This window comes from Bos indicus, chromosome 18, assembly GCF_029378745.1.
Source record: "Bos indicus isolate NIAB-ARS_2022 breed Sahiwal x Tharparkar chromosome 18, NIAB-ARS_B.indTharparkar_mat_pri_1.0, whole genome shotgun sequence".
Lineage (NCBI taxonomy): Eukaryota > Metazoa > Chordata > Mammalia > Artiodactyla > Bovidae > Bos > Bos indicus.
The window spans coordinates 12,243,389-12,260,261 of record NC_091777.1 but is presented as its reverse complement, the minus strand read 5'-3'; the positions used below and the strand labels follow the sequence as shown (position 1 = coordinate 12,260,261).

General features: G+C 66.6%; 1 protein-coding gene across 6 annotated transcripts in view; it reads right to left on the bottom strand.

The window, feature by feature from the left end:
* GSE1 (Gse1 coiled-coil protein) overlaps positions 1–16,873 on the bottom strand; it is a 395,102-nt gene that overhangs the window by 8,600 nt on the left and 369,629 nt on the right. For 3 of the 6 annotated variants that reach the window (XR_011561427.1, XM_019978786.2, XM_019978788.2), the window contains 11 exons: positions 13,278–13,477; positions 9,413–9,588; positions 8,806–9,003; positions 8,112–8,303; positions 7,451–7,755; positions 6,610–6,934; positions 3,822–4,438; positions 3,037–3,149; positions 2,548–2,818; positions 1,165–1,278; positions 71–436 (listed from right to left, as the gene is read on the bottom strand). Coding sequence is in view for 5 of the 6 variants with exons in the window: in XM_019978786.2 (XP_019834345.2) it covers positions 71–436; positions 1,165–1,278; positions 2,548–2,818; positions 3,037–3,149; positions 3,822–4,438; positions 6,610–6,934; positions 7,451–7,755; positions 8,112–8,303; positions 8,806–9,003; positions 9,413–9,588; positions 13,278–13,477 (2,877 nt within the window). In the remaining variant the exon portion in view is untranslated. The remainder of the gene's footprint in view (positions 1–70; positions 437–1,164; positions 1,279–2,547; positions 2,819–3,036; positions 3,150–3,821; positions 4,439–6,609; positions 6,935–7,450; positions 7,756–8,111; positions 8,304–8,805; positions 9,004–9,412; positions 9,589–13,277; positions 13,478–16,873) is intronic. The other 3 variants (XM_070770407.1, XM_070770406.1, XM_070770408.1) reach the window with 3 other exon arrangements.

Here is a 16,873-nt window from a genome sequence, read left to right as displayed (position 1 = left end):
ACTTCTGCTGGGAGGCAGAGCCTGCCTCTAACACCAGGTGCCGTGGCCCCAGTCCTAGCGGCCTCCTTACCTTTGTGCTTCTGCAAGGCCTTCTGGGTGGACTGCAGGACGGACTCGTGGAACTGGTGCGCAAACTCTTCTGCCACAAAGGGCTCCCACGGCTTGCTCTTTCCGTTGATGCTGTGCGACAGCGGCACGGGGATGTCCTTGGGTGCGGGGCCCCGGACGTAGTGGAGCATGCTCAGGCTCTTCTTGCCCCCGGGGGCCTCACTTGGCCTGGCCTTCTCACCGCTGGCGGGGGCTGGCTCCTGGATGCGCTCCGGAGGCCGGAGCTGTTCCAGCCTCCCAGGCTCCGTGGCCTTCGGGACGTCAGACAAGGAGGCGGCAATGCCCACAGGCTTCTCCGTGTCCAGGGAGGCTTGCTGCGTGGTGGGTTCTTAAGAGACAGAAAGCGAGGAACATGGTCAGACCTACATGTGAACAGGCTGACCCTGATCTCTAACCTAGGACAGAGGACCCGGACTCCGGAGCCATTTAATTAAAGGTCAGCGTGCAATGTTTGGTCTGAGACGGGGTGTGTTTAAGCAGCAAGGCCATCCTTGAAAGGTGCCCCAGGAAGGCGTCTGGGAAGAAGAAGAATGTGAAGGAAGGAGCAAGTCACTTCTGGTCATCCGAGAGCCAGGAAGTTACACAGCCGGATCCAGAGAGAAAGACTGAATTAGGAGCCAAGAACAGGGCCGGACCACCACCATTTCCTGCTTCGTCGGCAGGACAGCAGAGTCAGAGCCGTGAGAGACAGAGAGACAGAGAGAGAAAGCAGGTATCACAGGGCCTGTGAGACACACGCCAGGAGCACACAGCCCAAGCGGCAAGTGCTGAAACTGAAACCCGGGCCACGGTGGGGGGAACAGACGGCGGCCCAGCCACACCCGCCACCAGGCTGAGTCCGCTGGAGGAGCCAGGACCCCCACACCCCTGAAAGCGTGACTGCTGACACCGTGCTCTGCTGAGATCTTCCCACGCGCAGGAAGCTTGAGAGAGAGAAGGGAGAGGAAGAAAGAAGCCCGCCGTGTCCGGGAGGAAGATGACCTGGGGTGGTCGGTGGCCTGCGGCCCTGGGCACCCCCGGGACAGTCCCGGGGGTGGCGGATGGGGCTGGCCTTACCGCTCAGGGACACGGCAGGACTGTCCCTCGGAGAGGTCCTGAGCGGGTCTGCCACCGCAGCGGACAGCGCCTTCTGCTTCATGGCCTGGAGCAGCTCAACAAGCCTCTCTTTGTCTGTGAGAAAAGCAGCCTGAGATTACCGGTGGGGATCGCACCACTCCTGAGCAGGCAGAGGAGCAGGAGTGTGGCTCAGGCCGCGGCTGGCAGGCGTGAGTCCTTCGGAATGAGACACGAAGCCGCAGGCACAGGCTGGCTTTAGAGGAAGAATGTTCACTTTAGAGCCTGGACTCCTCACTGTCGCCACCTGACGGTTCAGGTGTTCCAAGAACAACGGTGCGCGCGTGTGGCGAGTCACAGGTACCTGCAAGCCTCTGTGGGTGAGTTCTCATTTTTAAATAGTTGGCCCCAACACAGGAAGCAACCCCGGAAGCCACACCGCGCCTCGGGGCGGGCAGGCTCTCTCCTGGGGCGGTCCACTCCCCGCTGCTCCGGCCGCAAGCGTGGCTCCCATGACAGCTGCCACCAGGGAAGAGGGACACACACACCCCCCCTGTGACCCCGCAGTTCAGGGGCCCCTTGCCGAACTTCCTTAGGACTTGAGTCAGGCCAAGAGATGCGCTTCTCAAAACCCATCACGTTCCCAGGGACGTGTCCTGGTCCCATCACTGCCTCTTTAAGGGAGAGCAGGAATCCACATCCACCGGATCGGCCCAGAATGAACGAAATGAGTGAAAGCAACTAAAATGACCGATAAGCACTCTTGCTTTCCTCTGACTTCCTTCCAGAAAGAGGTGACCAGGCCTCAGCAAGGGGGGACAGTGTGGGCGTGCAGCCCAGAAAGGTCAAGTTTTCCCCTGCTGCTGAGCAAGGACAAGGCGCAGACCAAGGAAGGGGGTGCCCCAGAAGGCGAGTTCAGATTCCAGCCCAGTCAGCCCCTCGTGGCCAGACCGGTCCGGAAGGGCGAGCTGTCCACACACGGTGGGTGTTGGCCCGGCCCTGCCCTGTGGCTGCGGACCACCCACACCTCCTGCCATCAGAACGTGAAACGGCAGCCACGTGAGCCGCCCGCGAAGCGGAGACCCAGCGACCACAGGCACCGGAAGACCTGGCCGGGGACAAGAGCGGGTGGGAGTCCACGGCTGATTACACAGGACACCAGCCACCTTCAGTTTCACGGGACGACACAAGAGAAAACACGCTCTGGAGGGGCTGTGTGAGTTCCCGACGGAGAGGGGCGTGGTGGCGAAGAGACGGGGGACGAGTCCGTGAGAGCCGAGGGGCGGCTTCAACCCCAAGAGCCCATGGCCCCGCTGCTTCCTCAGAGACCCCCAGCCGCCCCGGTGAGCCCGCCCCGAGGCCCGGCCCGGCCCCACCCCACCTCACCTTTCCTCTTCTCGGCGCTGATGTGGGTCAGGTTGAAGATGGTCAGGAACTTTTTCTTCTCCTCGAAGTTGGGGCTGCTGTTCATGTCGTCAGGGCTGTAGCGGGTGGACAGCGCTAGTCTGGGCGAAGGCGTCTGCCGCTTGCTCCGTGCCGTGGGGGGCGACGGGCTGCGCTCTCTCAGCATCCGCCGGCGCTTCCTCCGCTTCTGGGTCAGCAAGTCCTCCTTCTGCTGTTGGGTGGTCAAGCCAAAAAGTTGCAAAAACTCTAGCTTCTAGATTGGGAAAGAAAACAAATGAGGTTGAAACCATGGGCAGAGGCTCCCGCTGACCCCGGGGCCTCCTGGGCCTCGAAGGCTGCACTGTGGACACTCCGGGCTGGCCCGGGGAGGGGGAAGAGGGCGCCCGGAAGGCGTCCCAGCCGGCGCGGGGAAGCCGAGAGGGGGTGCCCGCAGCCCAGCCCAGGGCCCGACAGCGGCGAGACCACAGATACCTCGGAGGACGTGTCCAGTTTGAGGGGCGGCTGCTCGGCCACGCAGCGGAGGTGGGCCCTGACCTCCTCTTCGTCGCTCTCGTCGTAGGAGTCATCCAGGTCGTAGTAGTATCCTGGAGGCAGGAAAGGAGCTCTTTAGCCAGGCAAGGGAGCTCGCCTCTCCAGGGGATGCACACGGGGCACCCCTCGGACCCGAGAGCCCACCTGCAGGCCAGGCCCCGCTGCCCCTGGCCACCCCCAACCCTGGGCCCTGCGTCCGTTAACCCCCTAGCCCCAGGCCTCTCAGGGCTGGCGGTGGGGGCAGGAGGTGGGCACCAGGGCTGACAGAGCCCCAGCAGGGGACTGTCCTTCACGCTGGCCCGGGGACAGGGCAGCCTAGGTCTTTCTGCACGTCCACTCCCCTCCTGCTCAGGAGGGCCAGGGCACTCGGGCCCCCCCGTCCGCGGGAAGGCACAGTCCCATGCAGAACAGCAGAGCCCGAGGGCCCAGGGCCGACCCCGCCGCCTCACAGGTGAGTGGAGGGACGGCCCTTCTGGGACCAAACACGCGCTCCTCATGTGGCTTCGGGCCACGCTTCTGGCTGCGAGGCTGGGCTCGGCACTTAGCAGAAGGAGCTGGGCTGGGACCCCTGGTCCCGCCTGGCTGTTGAGAGGCTGTGCGGGTGGGAGGTGCCACGCTTGCCCTGGGCCTGCTCTCCTGTTCTCTGTGGCTTTCCGGGGAACCCCAGGGCGCTGCTGGCTGAGTCCCACGCCACTTGGCGCAGGAGCGAGGAAGGGAAACCAGACCTTTCTCCTGGGCCTCCCGCCGCCGGCGCTCCTCCAGGTCCAGCTTGCTGACCAGCCTCCGGCGCTGTTGCAGGAACTCGTCGTAGACGTAGGCAGGGTCGGGGCCCCTAGGCGGCGGGGGCCGGTAGGGCGAGCCTGGCTTCAGAGGTCCGGGGGGCTCCCCAAAGGCGGCCGGCGGGGCGAGTGAGGCCCGGGGCTGGCCCAAGACAGTCGGGGCGGCCGGCTCGAGCTCCGCCAGGAAGGGCCCGGGCCCCGGGGGGAAGGCCTGCGGCTCCAGGGCCCCCGGCTCCCGGGGCGGCGGCGGCGGGTACTTGTCCAGGGGGGTGGCCTCGCGCTTGCGGGGCCCCTCCTCTGCCTTCTCCGGGCAGTAGACCCTCTCCACCTTCACCAGTGGGACGGCAGCCGGGCGGCTGGGCTCGAATGGGGCGGGGTGGCCGTGCGGTGGGTGGCCCTCGGGGGCGCGCCGCGGCTCCAGCGAGCTGTCCATCAGGGACACAGGGTTCCAGAGGGCCGTGGGCATCGAGTGGTGCTGGGGCTTGGGTGAGATGAGCGGCGGGGGCCCGCCAAAGTGCTGCGGGGGCTCACGGCTGCCCGGCTCGTGGCGGTTCGGTCCCGGCCTAGGGGGATGGGGGCAGGAGCAGCTGTCAGCCAAGGGCCCGGGCTGGGAGCCCCCAGCCAGTACTGGGGTGGGGGTGAGAAGGTCTCCTGCAGGCCCCCTCTCCAGGGCTGGAGGGAGAACGTGCCTTTCACCCTGGAGCCAAGGGACCCACATCCTCCGCAGGCTGATGCAGACCAGGTTCCCGGAGGACCCAAGGCGTGCCACCCGTGGGAGATGGTGCGGGTGGGCCGACCTCTTCTCCCCGCACTGTGCTCACAGACGGCGGCATGAGACCAGCCTGAGGGGTCTGCCCAGCAGAGTGGACTGGGGGATACCCTCCGAGGAGACCCTCATGGCCAGCTACTCCCCATTGGTGGTCCCCGTCAGGACCGAAGCAACCCCACATGCCCGGGGAGCAGCATCTACACCCAGAGGGTCTCTGAGGACCAGACCGGGGCCTGTCCCGAGAGCCAGGTCACCAGCAGAGCACACGACCCTCCCACTGGCCTCAGACCAGCAGCTCTGCCTCAAGGCTGAACCAAGTGCCTCTCTCCCTGGTGCATTTAAAACAAAATTCAAATTCAACCTTCAGAAGACTACATGGCTGCTGTTTTTGCCAAAGTTTACCTACAATTTTTTAAGGGAAGCCCCATGCTGCCAAGGTGACCGAGGGCAGGATCTGAGGGGACTGGAGGGGAAAGAGCAGAGGCCACAGCAGGCACACGACTGCACTGCTGCTGGGCAAATACCAAAGGGGACCAGCTGCATCAAAAAGCTGTGAGTCTCTAAGTAAACGGCAAAGGCATAAAACCTGGTACCAGAATAAATAACTTCCTGCACTGGAGCCAAGCACAGACTGGTTTTCTAGCTCTGATCACAGGGCCCCAAAGGAACGTCACGCTTCCATGGGGACCACCTGGCCAGGGGTCAGAGGCCACACCTGCTGGGGCAGCAGCCCACAGGCCCTGACAGCTGCACTGGGATCCTGGGGCCCCAGGCCGAGGGAGGCAGCGTGCCCTGGACTCATCAGGAGATGGTGGACGTGTACCACCGGCTCGCCCGGTTCCTTACGGGGTCACGGGAGCAGAGGGCAGCTCAGAAGTAGAGGAGACAGCCCTTGTGTGGCCCCAAGTGGGCCTAGAGCAGCAGAGGGACCACGTGCAGCAGACGGTCCAGCCTGGCCGAGCAGCACGGAGACCCAGCCAGGGGCCCCAGCATGGTTCACTCCTGGCCACACCCAGCTAGCCGGGTGAATCCACCCCGGGCACCCTCACCAGTGGATGCCGAGGCAGGGGCTTGGATGGGTCAGCCACGCCCAGGATATAGAAACCCACTGGCCAGCAGAAGCTGGGACAAAGAGGGAGGGAGCCAAATGGACACTCACACCTCCATCCCAGACACCTCGAGTATTTCTCATCCTGAGAAGGCGGCACCATGGACGCCGAGGGCTGGGAAGAAGCTCAGAAGCCCTCCTGCCTGAACTCTGTGCACAGCAGAGGAGATGGGGGCAGGGCCCAGCGTCCCCCAGGCTTAGTCCCGTTCCTGCCACCAACTCTGGCTGAGGGTCTCCACCTGGGCCTTCGGAAGGAGCCCTGGAGGGATGGTGGGGTGGGGTGGGGGGGACACGGGGTGACAGCCAGATCAGCAGGCAGGGGCAGCGAGGCCCCGGGTCAGCTCTGAGAAGGGGCCCAGCTCACAAGGTGAGTGTCGGCAGCCAGGGTCCCAGAGACAGGTTCAAAAGCCTCTCGGAAAAAATTTTTTTTACAACAGGGCAGGAAAAAATGGGTTATTTTAATTATAAAAGCAATAAAATTAACTTTTTGTATGATTAAAAATCAAAGGGAGTCCCCTTCTCATTCCAGTTTGGACAGAGAGAGATGCTAGCACAGAGATTAATATCCATGGAAGCTTCTCGGTCGCCCCTCTCAGGCACCAAGCCTGCCCAGAGGGGCTGGGCCGGCTGTGAACACAGTTCCTGGCGGATACAGTTCTTGGCGGATGACGCCCCTGAAGCGAGCAGCTTCCTCCTCCCCTGTCTCCCTCCTCTCGGCCCAGACGGGGGTCTTAGAAGGTGACACGGAACCCAAGTAACAGCGCTCCACAGGCAGCTAGACCAAGGCACTCGCTAAACGCAGGCTCCGCCCCGCTCCCCCCACCCATCCTGGGCCCCGGCCCGCCCCCAGGGCCCACCTGGCGCTCTCCGGCCGGTGCTCCGGGTCCGCGGGTGCTGGCGGCCGGCCCAGGTCCAGCTGCTGCTCCAGCACCTGCTGCCGGAACTCGGACACCTGTGACTGGCGGTCCTCCTTCTCCTGCCTCAGGCGCCGCTGCCGCGCCAGCCACTTCTCCTCCTCGTTGGTGCGCTGCAGGAGCAGGGCTGTGGCCGCGCTGCTGCCCGGCAGCGAGAAGAGCCCGTGGCCGGCGAGGAGGCCGGGCGCCGCGTGGGGCGGGGCGGCCGCCGGGTGCAGGGGGTGCTGCACGGGCTTGGGCACCTGTAGGCCCGCGTCCTTCAACTTCTCTGTGGGCAAGAGAGGCCGTCAGGGCGGGGCGGGGTCCTAGCGTCTGGCTCAGCCCCGCCCCCTCAGAGAAGGGCGCCCCCTTTCCGTGGGGCCGGGCAGGACACGGCTGCTCCCCGGGGGTCCCTCCTGTCTGACGCAGCAGAGCGGACCTGAGCCAGTGGTTAGACAACCATGCAGACTAAGGTTGTACGTAAATATAGTGAGATTAAAGTATGTTAAGAATGAAAGTTAGGCTGCTGTGCAAATTCACTGTTTTAGTAAAATAAAGTACACTAAAAACTAAGGCTAAATACTCCAAGCTATCATCTCTAAAAATTTGGTTGTGCTATGGCGCACAATCTAAGTACAGTACACAGTCTCAGTTATCTACCGGCCTTCACACCAAGTCTGAATCCTGCCAGTGGACGTCCCTGTTCTCGGCTCCCGGTCCGGGGCCGTCCCCTGCCCCCATCCCCGCCCACCAGGCTTGATCACACGGCGTGTGGCTGCCCTGGGGCCCGCCCCTCCCCGGGTACCTGCGCGGGTCGGGGTGAGCTGCTCCGAGGGCTTGGCCCGCTCCTCAGCGGCGTGGCTCCGCAGCGCATGCAGCTCGGCCACGGGCAGGAAGGCCGGCTCCAGCGCCTTGGCGGCCAGCAGCTCCTTCTCGCGGGCGCGCTGCTCCCGCTGGCGCTCCAGCTCCCGCTCCTTCTCGCGCTCCAGCTCCTTTTCGCGCTCGCGCTCCTTCTCGCGTTCACGCTCCCGCTCCTTCTCGCGCTCGCGGTCAGCCTCCCGCTCGCGCTCGCGCTCCCTCTCCCGCCTCAGCTCCTCGTCCACCTGCAGCCTGGAGGTAAGGACGGGGATGTGACCTCCGTAGCGGGAAGAACCCCCAGGAGCGAGGCGCTCACACGTGAGCCCGGGGTTCTCCCCCTCCCAATGGGGAGGGGCCAGGGGCCAGGTTGTTTTTGCTAATGCGCCAAGAAAAAACTCAGCGTCCACTGGAGACCGAAAGCGGTGGACAGAGACTCTCCAGGCGCCCGGAAGGCTCCCGGCCATGGCCGGCGATTGTGAGGACGCGACCTCCAGACAGTGGCAGGGAGCTCCCGGCAGCACCCCTTCTGCAGGCAAGCGGGCGGAGGACAGGGGTGGCCCGTCCAAGCACAGCTGGCCTAGCTGGGCTCCGGGACGGGGCTGCCTTACCTCTCGGCACTGAGGCTGGACATCCGCTCCGAGTGCAGCGCCGCCAGGGACGAGTGGGAGAGCTCGGGCGGGTAGCGGACGCCGGAGAGGTGGAGGTGCATGGCCGACGGGTGCAGCGGGGGCAGGGAGCCAGGGGCAGGGATGGGGTAGAAGGGGGACCGCAGGGCTGACAGGCAGTAGGAGTCGTCCATCCTGTAGGGGGCAGAGGGGGCCGGTGAGCAGCTAACGTGGAGAGGAAGGCAGGACCCAGCCCCCCGCCAGGCACAGGTACTGATGCGGGAGCGGCGGACAGGGCCTCCACAAAGGTCCCGCAGAGAGCCCCCTTCCACAGCCAGCCCCAAAGCCCTGCACTCCCAGAGGCCACAAGGCCCCGCCGGCCACCCCTCAGCTCAGCCGGGCCAGGCCCAGTGTGGCCCCTCCAGGTCTGACCGTCTGACCCGGGAAGCTCCTACACAGAGTGGAAGCACAGCGCCGGCTGCTCAGGGTACTAACAGTCACGCGTGCCCGGGGAACCCCCGGTGGAGGCGGGGGACAGGGAGGCCAGACGGCGCGAGGAGAGTCTCCCTCCAGGAGCAAGCTCTGGACGGCTCATCCAGAGGCTGGGGGAGCGGCCCGCCCCACGGTCCCCGCCTCAGGGAATCTGGTCTCAGACCAGGGTCTACCCGCGGGCGGCTGGGGACGTCGGACGCCTCACCTGAAGGCTGGGTGCGGGAAGGGGTGCGGGGCCAGGTAGCCAGGGTGGTAGTAGGCTGCGGCGGTGGCCGGGTCCAGGCCGAGCGGAGGCAGGGAGGACACGCGGAGGTCCTCGGCCGTGTGGTAGGGCCGAAAGCTCCTCAGGTAGTCCTCGGTCACCGTGCTGGGGGGTACCACGTGGTGCACGGGCCGCTGCAGGCTGCAGGCAGGAGGGAGTGGTGGAGGTGAGCTCCGGGCCCCTGGGCCCCCACCCCGCACCCCGCCACCACCTCCCTCCTCGAAAGAGCAGTCCCTGCCAGAGGCCCAGGGCCCAGAAGTGGGCAGCTGCCGATCCTCGGGCCGCGTTGGCCCCTCACCAGGGGGCATGGGTCTGTTATCTGCAGCCTGGGGAGACCACCCCCCGCCCCCGGCCCTAGGAGCCAGGCTGGGGGTTTAGGGTCACGCAGGCAGTGAGCCCACTGTGGGCTCAAGTGGCAACGCCAGCAGGGCTGCCAGCCCAGGGCGGGGCCCCCATCTGGCAGCTCTCGGGCCCCGCTGGTGTGGACTCGTGGCAGCCAGAACCTCGGGGGTCCCACCCCACACCGTGCCACCCCCCGCCCCGCACTTACTTCAGCGGTGGGAAGCGGGAGTCCTGCACCACCGAGCTGGGCGAGATGCCGAAGGGGTAGGGGCTGCTGAGCAGGTGAGAGGGGATGGCCGGGCCCCCCGCCTTCTCCTGGGGCAGCGGGGGCTCCACGATGAGGCGCTCGCGGCTGCCGCCGCTGCCCCGGGAGCCAGCGTCCTGCTGGAGAAGACAGTGTGGGTCAGGGCCGGGGGGCAGCTCATAGCTCGGCCACCAGCAGCGGGCCAGGCCTTCCTCTGGACACACAGGAGCAGTCGAGCTTCAGGGGGACATTCTTGAAACAGTCTCCACGCCACGGCGGGGGTGACAGCCACTGAGCCCCTACCCACCGCCCGCCCGATCACGCCGGCATCCCAGGGGCCCAGGCGGCAGCTGCCGGCCTGCCTCACAGATCACTAGGCCTCAGTGCCCCCGGAAGACGTGGCTGAGCAGCTGGCGCTGCCCCGGGCCAAACAGGCCAGCCTGTCCCCCCGAGACAGACCCTGGGCGTCCCTGGCTCTGGCCAGAGCAGGCAGCTGTGGGGCCAGACCTGTCAGGGGACCTCTGCTCACTGGTGGGGGCTGTGGGCCCACCTGCCCAGACTCCTGCCCAAGAGAGGAACCTGGGGCCTGGAGGGTTCAGTGCGGGGGAGACCCCAGGAAACCAGAAGGGGCTCACGCAAGGCAGGAAGGGAAAGGCGGTGGCCCCCACCAGCCCCAGCCACACAGAGGAACATCCTGCAGGCCCACCCACAGGAATGTCCGGCTCTGGGCTGGCAGGCCATGGAGAGGCTCTGTCACTCTAGTCTCTGACATAGCCGGAAGGGAGCAAATGGCAGGCGCGGAGCGTTAACAGCCACTGGCCCAGGGTCCCGTTGCCATGCGGCCAAGGAAGACGCGGCTGCCCGGTCTCCCCGACCCCAGAGCTCCACGCGCCAGGCCCTTCCTCACCAGGCCGCACGGTGCCCCCCTCACCTGGCGTCGGGCCTGGCCCGGCTACCCCGGTCAGCGACAGGAGAGCAGGATGCAGGCCCAGGTCCATCCACCCCAGACCCACAGGTCAGGGAGACACCCTCCCCTGTCTGCCTGGCATCTTCCCCATCGGAGTCAGGATATGGGGGCAGCAGAGCCTCAGGTCACCTCATTCCCAAACGGGGGGCACAGGAGGGACCACACAGCCCCCACAGAGAGGAGGGGCCCACCCGTCACCATGTCTACGGAACACCCGGGCGAGTGGCCGCCTGTGCTCCCACCCCGTGTAGCAGGCTGGCCCCTCCACTCGGGGCGGGGCCCTCACAGGGCATGGACTCCGATTCCCCCTTTCCCAGGCGGGCTTCACCAGGCTGGGGGCTGTCGAGGGCGAGCCCCACACACAGGTCAGGGCAGGAAGCCAGCACTCCCCTCTGGTCCCCAAGGCCCTGGACGGGTCCCCATGACTGCCCCTGCCCCAGGGCCCCCGCCTGTCGGACGTGCACAGGAGGCGGGTCCTGCACATGCAGCTGCACCCGCCTCATACCCCCTCCGCTGGCACGGGATGCGGCCAGCATAAGAGGGGTGAAGGTCTTGAACCCTGTGCCTGGGGTCTGGGCTGGACTGACCGGGGACGGGGTGGGGGTGGGGGCGGCGCAGGCGGTGCTGCCTGGGTGGTGACGCAGCGGCTGGAGCCTGAGGCTCCCGAGTACAGGGCGGCCCCCAGGAAACGCTGGGCCCCGCAGTGAGGGGACCTGGGCACTGCCTCCAGGCTGGCAGCCCCAGACGGCAGAGGCCTCGCAGGGGACCTGTGCACACAGCCTGGAGAGGAGCTAAGACCACTCCTGGCCCCCTTTGCTGAACCAAACGCCAGAGTGAGGGCCCCATACACCATCCCTGGGTGGGGCCGCCCCCGTCCGCCTGCGGCAGGACAAAGCCCAGCTTGAAGGCGGCGGGGCCAGATGGCACCTTCCTGGGCGGGAAAGGCTGGGGGAGGGGCGGACGGCAGGCAGGGGGTTCCCACCCACCTGCCTGGAGCCCCGAGCCCCGCCAAGCTCGTGACAGGCACCTGGGAACGAGGTCAGGGGCCGTGCCTGGGAGCCCCAGCTGCCGCCCCGGGAGCACCTGCAGGCTCTTTCCATTGAGCGGCGGCCGCAGGCGCAGCTGCAAACAGAGGGAGCACGGGGAGGGGGGACCCTCTGTTCTCTGATGATTAGAGAGGCTTCTACCAGGCAGACGGGCAGACATGCCCTGTTAGCTCTAAAACAGGCTATTTGTCATCTCATCTGTCCCCACGCTGCTCCCGCCACCTGGGAAATGCCGGTGACCCCACGCGGGGCGCCCCCCAAGCCTCCCCGCCGGGAAGCGACTCCCCCTCCTGTCCCCTGCCCCCCCCCCAGGAGGATTATACCCTCCGCTGAGCCTCTGTGCCAGCTGGCCATCCCTCGCTGCTCCCCAGCCCCCGGCCCGCCTCCCCAGGGCGCCTGGGTCCTGCTCACCAGCCGCTGCACGCTAAGTGGCTGGAGCACCGCCCCTATAGCCCTTTCTCGGGGTCACTCGGTGCTTCCGAGGCCGTGAGGCCCCTCGGAGGAGGGCCGAGCTCAGGGGAAGGGGCCCATGGCCAGGAGCGGGGGCGTTGAGGAGGCTTCTGGGCCTGGAAGGGCAGCAGCTGGGTGCAGGGCAGGATGAGCAATCGCCAGGCCCCAGGGGTGAGGGGAGAGGCAGGTGGTTGGGCCCAGAGGTCAGGGCCAACTGTCAGGGGGCAACAGGCCCCTGGAGGCAGGACACTGTGGTGCGGATGCTGGTCCTCTCTCAAACCGGGCCGGGGGACGGCTGGGTGTCCGCACCCTGCTCTGGTTGGGATCAGCCCCGCAGGGCCCTGCCCGGCCCAAGGATGAGCCAGGAGGGTCCGGCACCTCGTGGATCAAGGTAGGGCTACCCCCAGCTGGGTCTTCGCCTTCTTTCAGGAATTCAGGGGCCCCCCCTACCGCTCTGTGGACGGAGGCTGCCCCCCCACCACCTCCAGGGCAGAGAACAGACAGACCCCGAGTGACGCCTACCCCCACCCGACCCAGCAGGGCAGAGAGCTGGGGGCCAAGCTGAAGACCCACTGTCCCCCCACCCCCCTCCTGCTCTCTCCGGGTTTAATTAGTGCTTCCAAGTGGCGCTGGCCCTCTGGGGACTCGGCAGAAACATCCAGAGCTTGGCGCAGTGACCATGTTCTTAATTAGGAGGGCCCTCCAGGCTGGGGGTGTGGGGGCGGGTCCCCCGAGGAGCCACACCCCCTGGGCGCACACCCAGGGAGCCCCGCCAAGTGTGGGAAAGGCCTCCTGGGGCAGGCAGGCCTTGACAGTTAAGACAGGTATCAGTAAAGGCGACCTGTGAAAACGTGGGTACGACAGACAGGAATAATAACAGCTCACGTTTACAAGAAGCCCTCATGATGTGCAAACACCATTCTGTCTCCCCAGATTCCTCTGTGGGAGTCCCAACCCCCAGGACCTCGCAAAGTGACCACGTGCGGGAGACGGGGGGTGTGTGCAGGGGTGACCGAGGCGGCGTGCGGTCACTAGGGCGGGCCCTGGTATCCTTGGAGGAAGAGGAGACCAGGGCACAGGCACGCACAGAAGAGCCCATGAAGATGCAGGGACAGGACGGCCGTTCACACGCCAAGGCGTGAGGCCTCAGGAGGGCCTGGCCTTGCCCACAGCCGGAACACGGGCCCCCAGCCCTATAGCTAACCCGCCCTGAGCCCACTCTGAGGGGCTCACCGGGGCAGCCCCAGACCACGAGCCCTGGGAGTGCTCTTGAGACACACAGACCCTCCGGGCAGCTGCTGTCCCCCAGCTCCCTCAGGGGGAAGCGGATCTCAACACGAAATGAGCCCGTCAGCTCCCCACTCACCTGGCGGCTCTCACTCCTCCAGACGCCATTGACAGTCTTGGTGGGGGCGATGGTCACCACGGGGGGTGTGCTGGGGACGCTGTGTCCCCCTGGGGGGACGATGATGGGACCCATGGGCACACGCTTGGGCGTGCTGGCTGGGGAGCTGTGGTTGGTGGCCGGAGAGGAGACAGGGGACGACTCGCTGCTCAGTGAAGACCCTGCGGGAGAAGGACACAGCGCCTGAGCAGGGGCCCGGGCTCTGCCGCGCCCCAGCCCAGCCTGGGGTCTGGGCGGGAAGTGGGGACACAACCGACCGACTGACCAGGTGGGCATGCCCGCCCCTCCCTGGGGCTGCTTACCCAACTCTACCCCAGGGGCGGGGGGAAGAGCCAGGGGAGTAAGCAGGTCCCCCCAACTTGGATAGGGAATGAGCCCCGGGAGAGCAAGTGCAGGGGCTTACAGGATGCTGTGGGGGGAAGGGGAAGTGGGCCCGCTGCTGGCCAGGCCTGGCTGGGGGTGGGGCTGAGAGAGGCCTATATTATCAGGACATCAAACGAGTTCATTTTATCTTGAGAACTGAACCATAATGTGGGGTTTACGGCAGACGGGTGGTCAGCACGTTCACAGAGCTGTGCAACCATCACCGTGACCTGCTTTCCGTCCGCCCCCCGGCCCTCAGCCTGCCCCCTTGGGCTTCTTCCCCAGAGTGGGTGGCGGGGATGGGGAGCTGGTATGGCCGGAGGCTTCCAGGCCTGCGGGTCAGTTTGGTCTCCAGCAGCTGCAGAGGCAGCAGGCGAGGAGAGCACAGGGCGTGGGGGGCCGGGGGGACCACTTGTGCCCTGACAGGAAGGCGCCCGCCTGCAGCAGCTCTCTCGAGGAGCGGCGGAGGGGGCGGCAGTGCGTCCAGTCACCCCATCCTCAGCCCCTGATGCCCCCGCTCCCAAGTGGGTCTCTAGTCTGAGGCCTATCCTGGCAGCGTGGCCCCAGGGGGGCTGGAGTCGGTGGTTTGGGGGACCCCCAGAGGCACGCCCAGGCCCTGTGCAGCCCAGCTGGGTTCACACCCATACCCCGCACTGCTCTGGGCTGCAGTTGGCGGTCAGAGGCCCCTCAGATGCCCACATGGTGCCCCATCGCACACAGACCCCCCAAATCTGTGAGCCACGAAGAACACCCAGGCACCGGGTCTAGGGTGAGCTCAGGAGGGCCCCCCTGATTCTGTCACAGCAGCACTTCAGCCACGGCCCTGCTCGGGCACCCAGAGGCGGCAGACCTGGCCCAGGAGACACCCTGTCTCGCAAAGCGCCCCTTGAAGAGGCCTGAACCAGGGGGCCAGGGAAGCTGGGGCCAGCACAGACCACCCCCTCTGCAAGTGGGACCCCACGGCTTCCATACTTCCCCCCGGGTCCTCTGCGGAACCTGCCTGGTCCCGGGGGCCAAGACCCTGGTACTCTCTCATCTCTTCAAGAGACCACACTCCTACCAAGTGACACCTCTGCCCGACGGGGAGGAGGGCAGTCTACGGCCCAGGGCGCTTGGCTCGGAGCCCTTCTCTCTGCCCCGAGGACCCCCAGCCAGGTGTGGGCTCAGCAGGAACTGGGAGACAGAGTGGCCGGACCCCGAGGCCCACAGATGCTGGCACAGGGCTCTGCCCCGAGAAGATGCGCCATGGCGGCTGAGTCGGTGCACTTCCTAGGCTTGTGCACGACCTGCACAACTGCACAGGACGACCCGCGGGAGACACCGGTGCACACAGAGCCTGGCCATCCACCCCCGGAACAACTCCAGAGCCAGGCGGCCCCTGGCCAGCAGGGCCTGGCCAGCAGGCGGTCACCTGAAGGCTGTTGCCCCTGAGGTATGACCGGATTCTCCAAATGGACCCACCAACCACGGCCCACACACCAGCAATTCTGTAACCCCGAGTCACCCAGGCCAACACCAAGCTCAGCCCTGGGTCAGGGCGCCCCCTCCCCCAGCTGTGCCACCCACTGGCCGGGCCAGCTCCAGCCTCCGCCAGCTGTCACGGCTGCTGGGTGGCCAATGCCAGGGACCGTCAGCTGCCTTCCCACCCTCTGCAGCTCAGCCTCCCAGGTTCTGAAACTAGCTGCGTCTGCTGGGTTGGGGGTCTGCCTATGACACCAGCTTCAAGGTGGCAGCGGTGGGAGGCAGGCTGACCTGGCCGCCCCAGCGCGCGGAGAGCTGACGAAGGGAAGGCCCGCACCCCAAACCCCCACCAGGTGGGGCAGCTTGCGGAGGCCAGGAAGCAGCGTCCCCGCCCTGCCCCGGGGACCCGCACAGCGGGCAGTGGGCCCCGGCCCACCCAGACACGGGTCAGCAGTGCCGACCCGAACCTCCCTCCACGCCCGCTGCTGCTGGAAGGACACGGAGCCACAGGGCAGGCGGGGGGACCGCCTGTGCGCCCAGGGCCGCCCTGTGGGTGGAGGGACATCGGGCCATGCTCTCTGGAGGCAAAAAAGAAAGAAAACGGACGCACCGAGCACCCCGAGCAGTCATGGGAGAGGCTGCACTGCCCGGGGGGGAAGCGGGGTCAAGCCTCCAGGGCCGGGCAGATGTGGGGGAGCCGAGCCTCACACTGGGGAGGCCCGATGGCCCCGCCGCCTGCACGCGGGGACTCAGGGCTGCCTGCTGCCCGGCCGCCTGCTCCGTCTCTGCACCCCACGCCACCAGCAGATCTCTGTGGACTGGCATCATTTCCAAGCGCTGGGCAGTGAGTGAGAAGGCCCCATTTCCAAGGGGGCGGGTGGGACTTGGGGACGGGGTGACGGGATCCGGAGGCCATGGGCAGTTAGCAGCCTGGCCCCTGGGGGATGGGCCAGCCACCGCCACTCAGCAGCTGGATCGATGCCTGACCACGCACCGGCCTATTAGTGAGCGTTGCCCCCGACCCCGGGCTCAGGGTGGCCATGATAAACCGCCGTGTGCGGCAGGCGTCGGCGGGCCGGGGGCGGCTGGGGTGGCAGCGTGCAGCGCTCTGCGTCCCCTCCATCTCTGACGCGGCAGGTGAGCGCCCGGGGCTGCCCAGGCTCCCGTCATTAACAGCTGAGACCCCAGAGTCGCCTCCACGGTGGCAGGAGTGCGGCCTGAAAACACGTCACAGCGGCAGCACAGAGGCCGTCAGCTCCCAGATGCACCCCCAACCTGCCACCGGGACAACAGCTAAGCACCAACTGGATGCCCCAAACCAGGGCTCCTGTGCCAGGGCCCGCCCTGAGCGGGGAGGCCAGGCCCGGCCTCAGCCTCACAGCCTGTCCCCCTCCCCTCCTCCCCGGGGGGAGGGACAGGGACCCCTGATGCGTCCCTGAAACAGGACCCTCGGGCCGCCTTCCGGCGCCCTGAGCTTCTTGGGGCCGAGGGCAGCATCGTGGGGGCAGGGCGGGAGGCGCTGTGACGGATGAGGGATGAGGACCAGCATCCATGTGGAGGGCCCCCCACAGCTGACCCCTGCCCAGACCTCACCCAGGACCGGCAGGGACCCCCGACCTGCAGCCGCGAGCACGTGTGAGCCCTGGAGGTGAAGTCCGCATCGTAAGGACACAGAGGCTGGGGACAGCGGGCACACGGCCAGCCCACGGTGGGTTCGGGGAGACCCTGCTGAG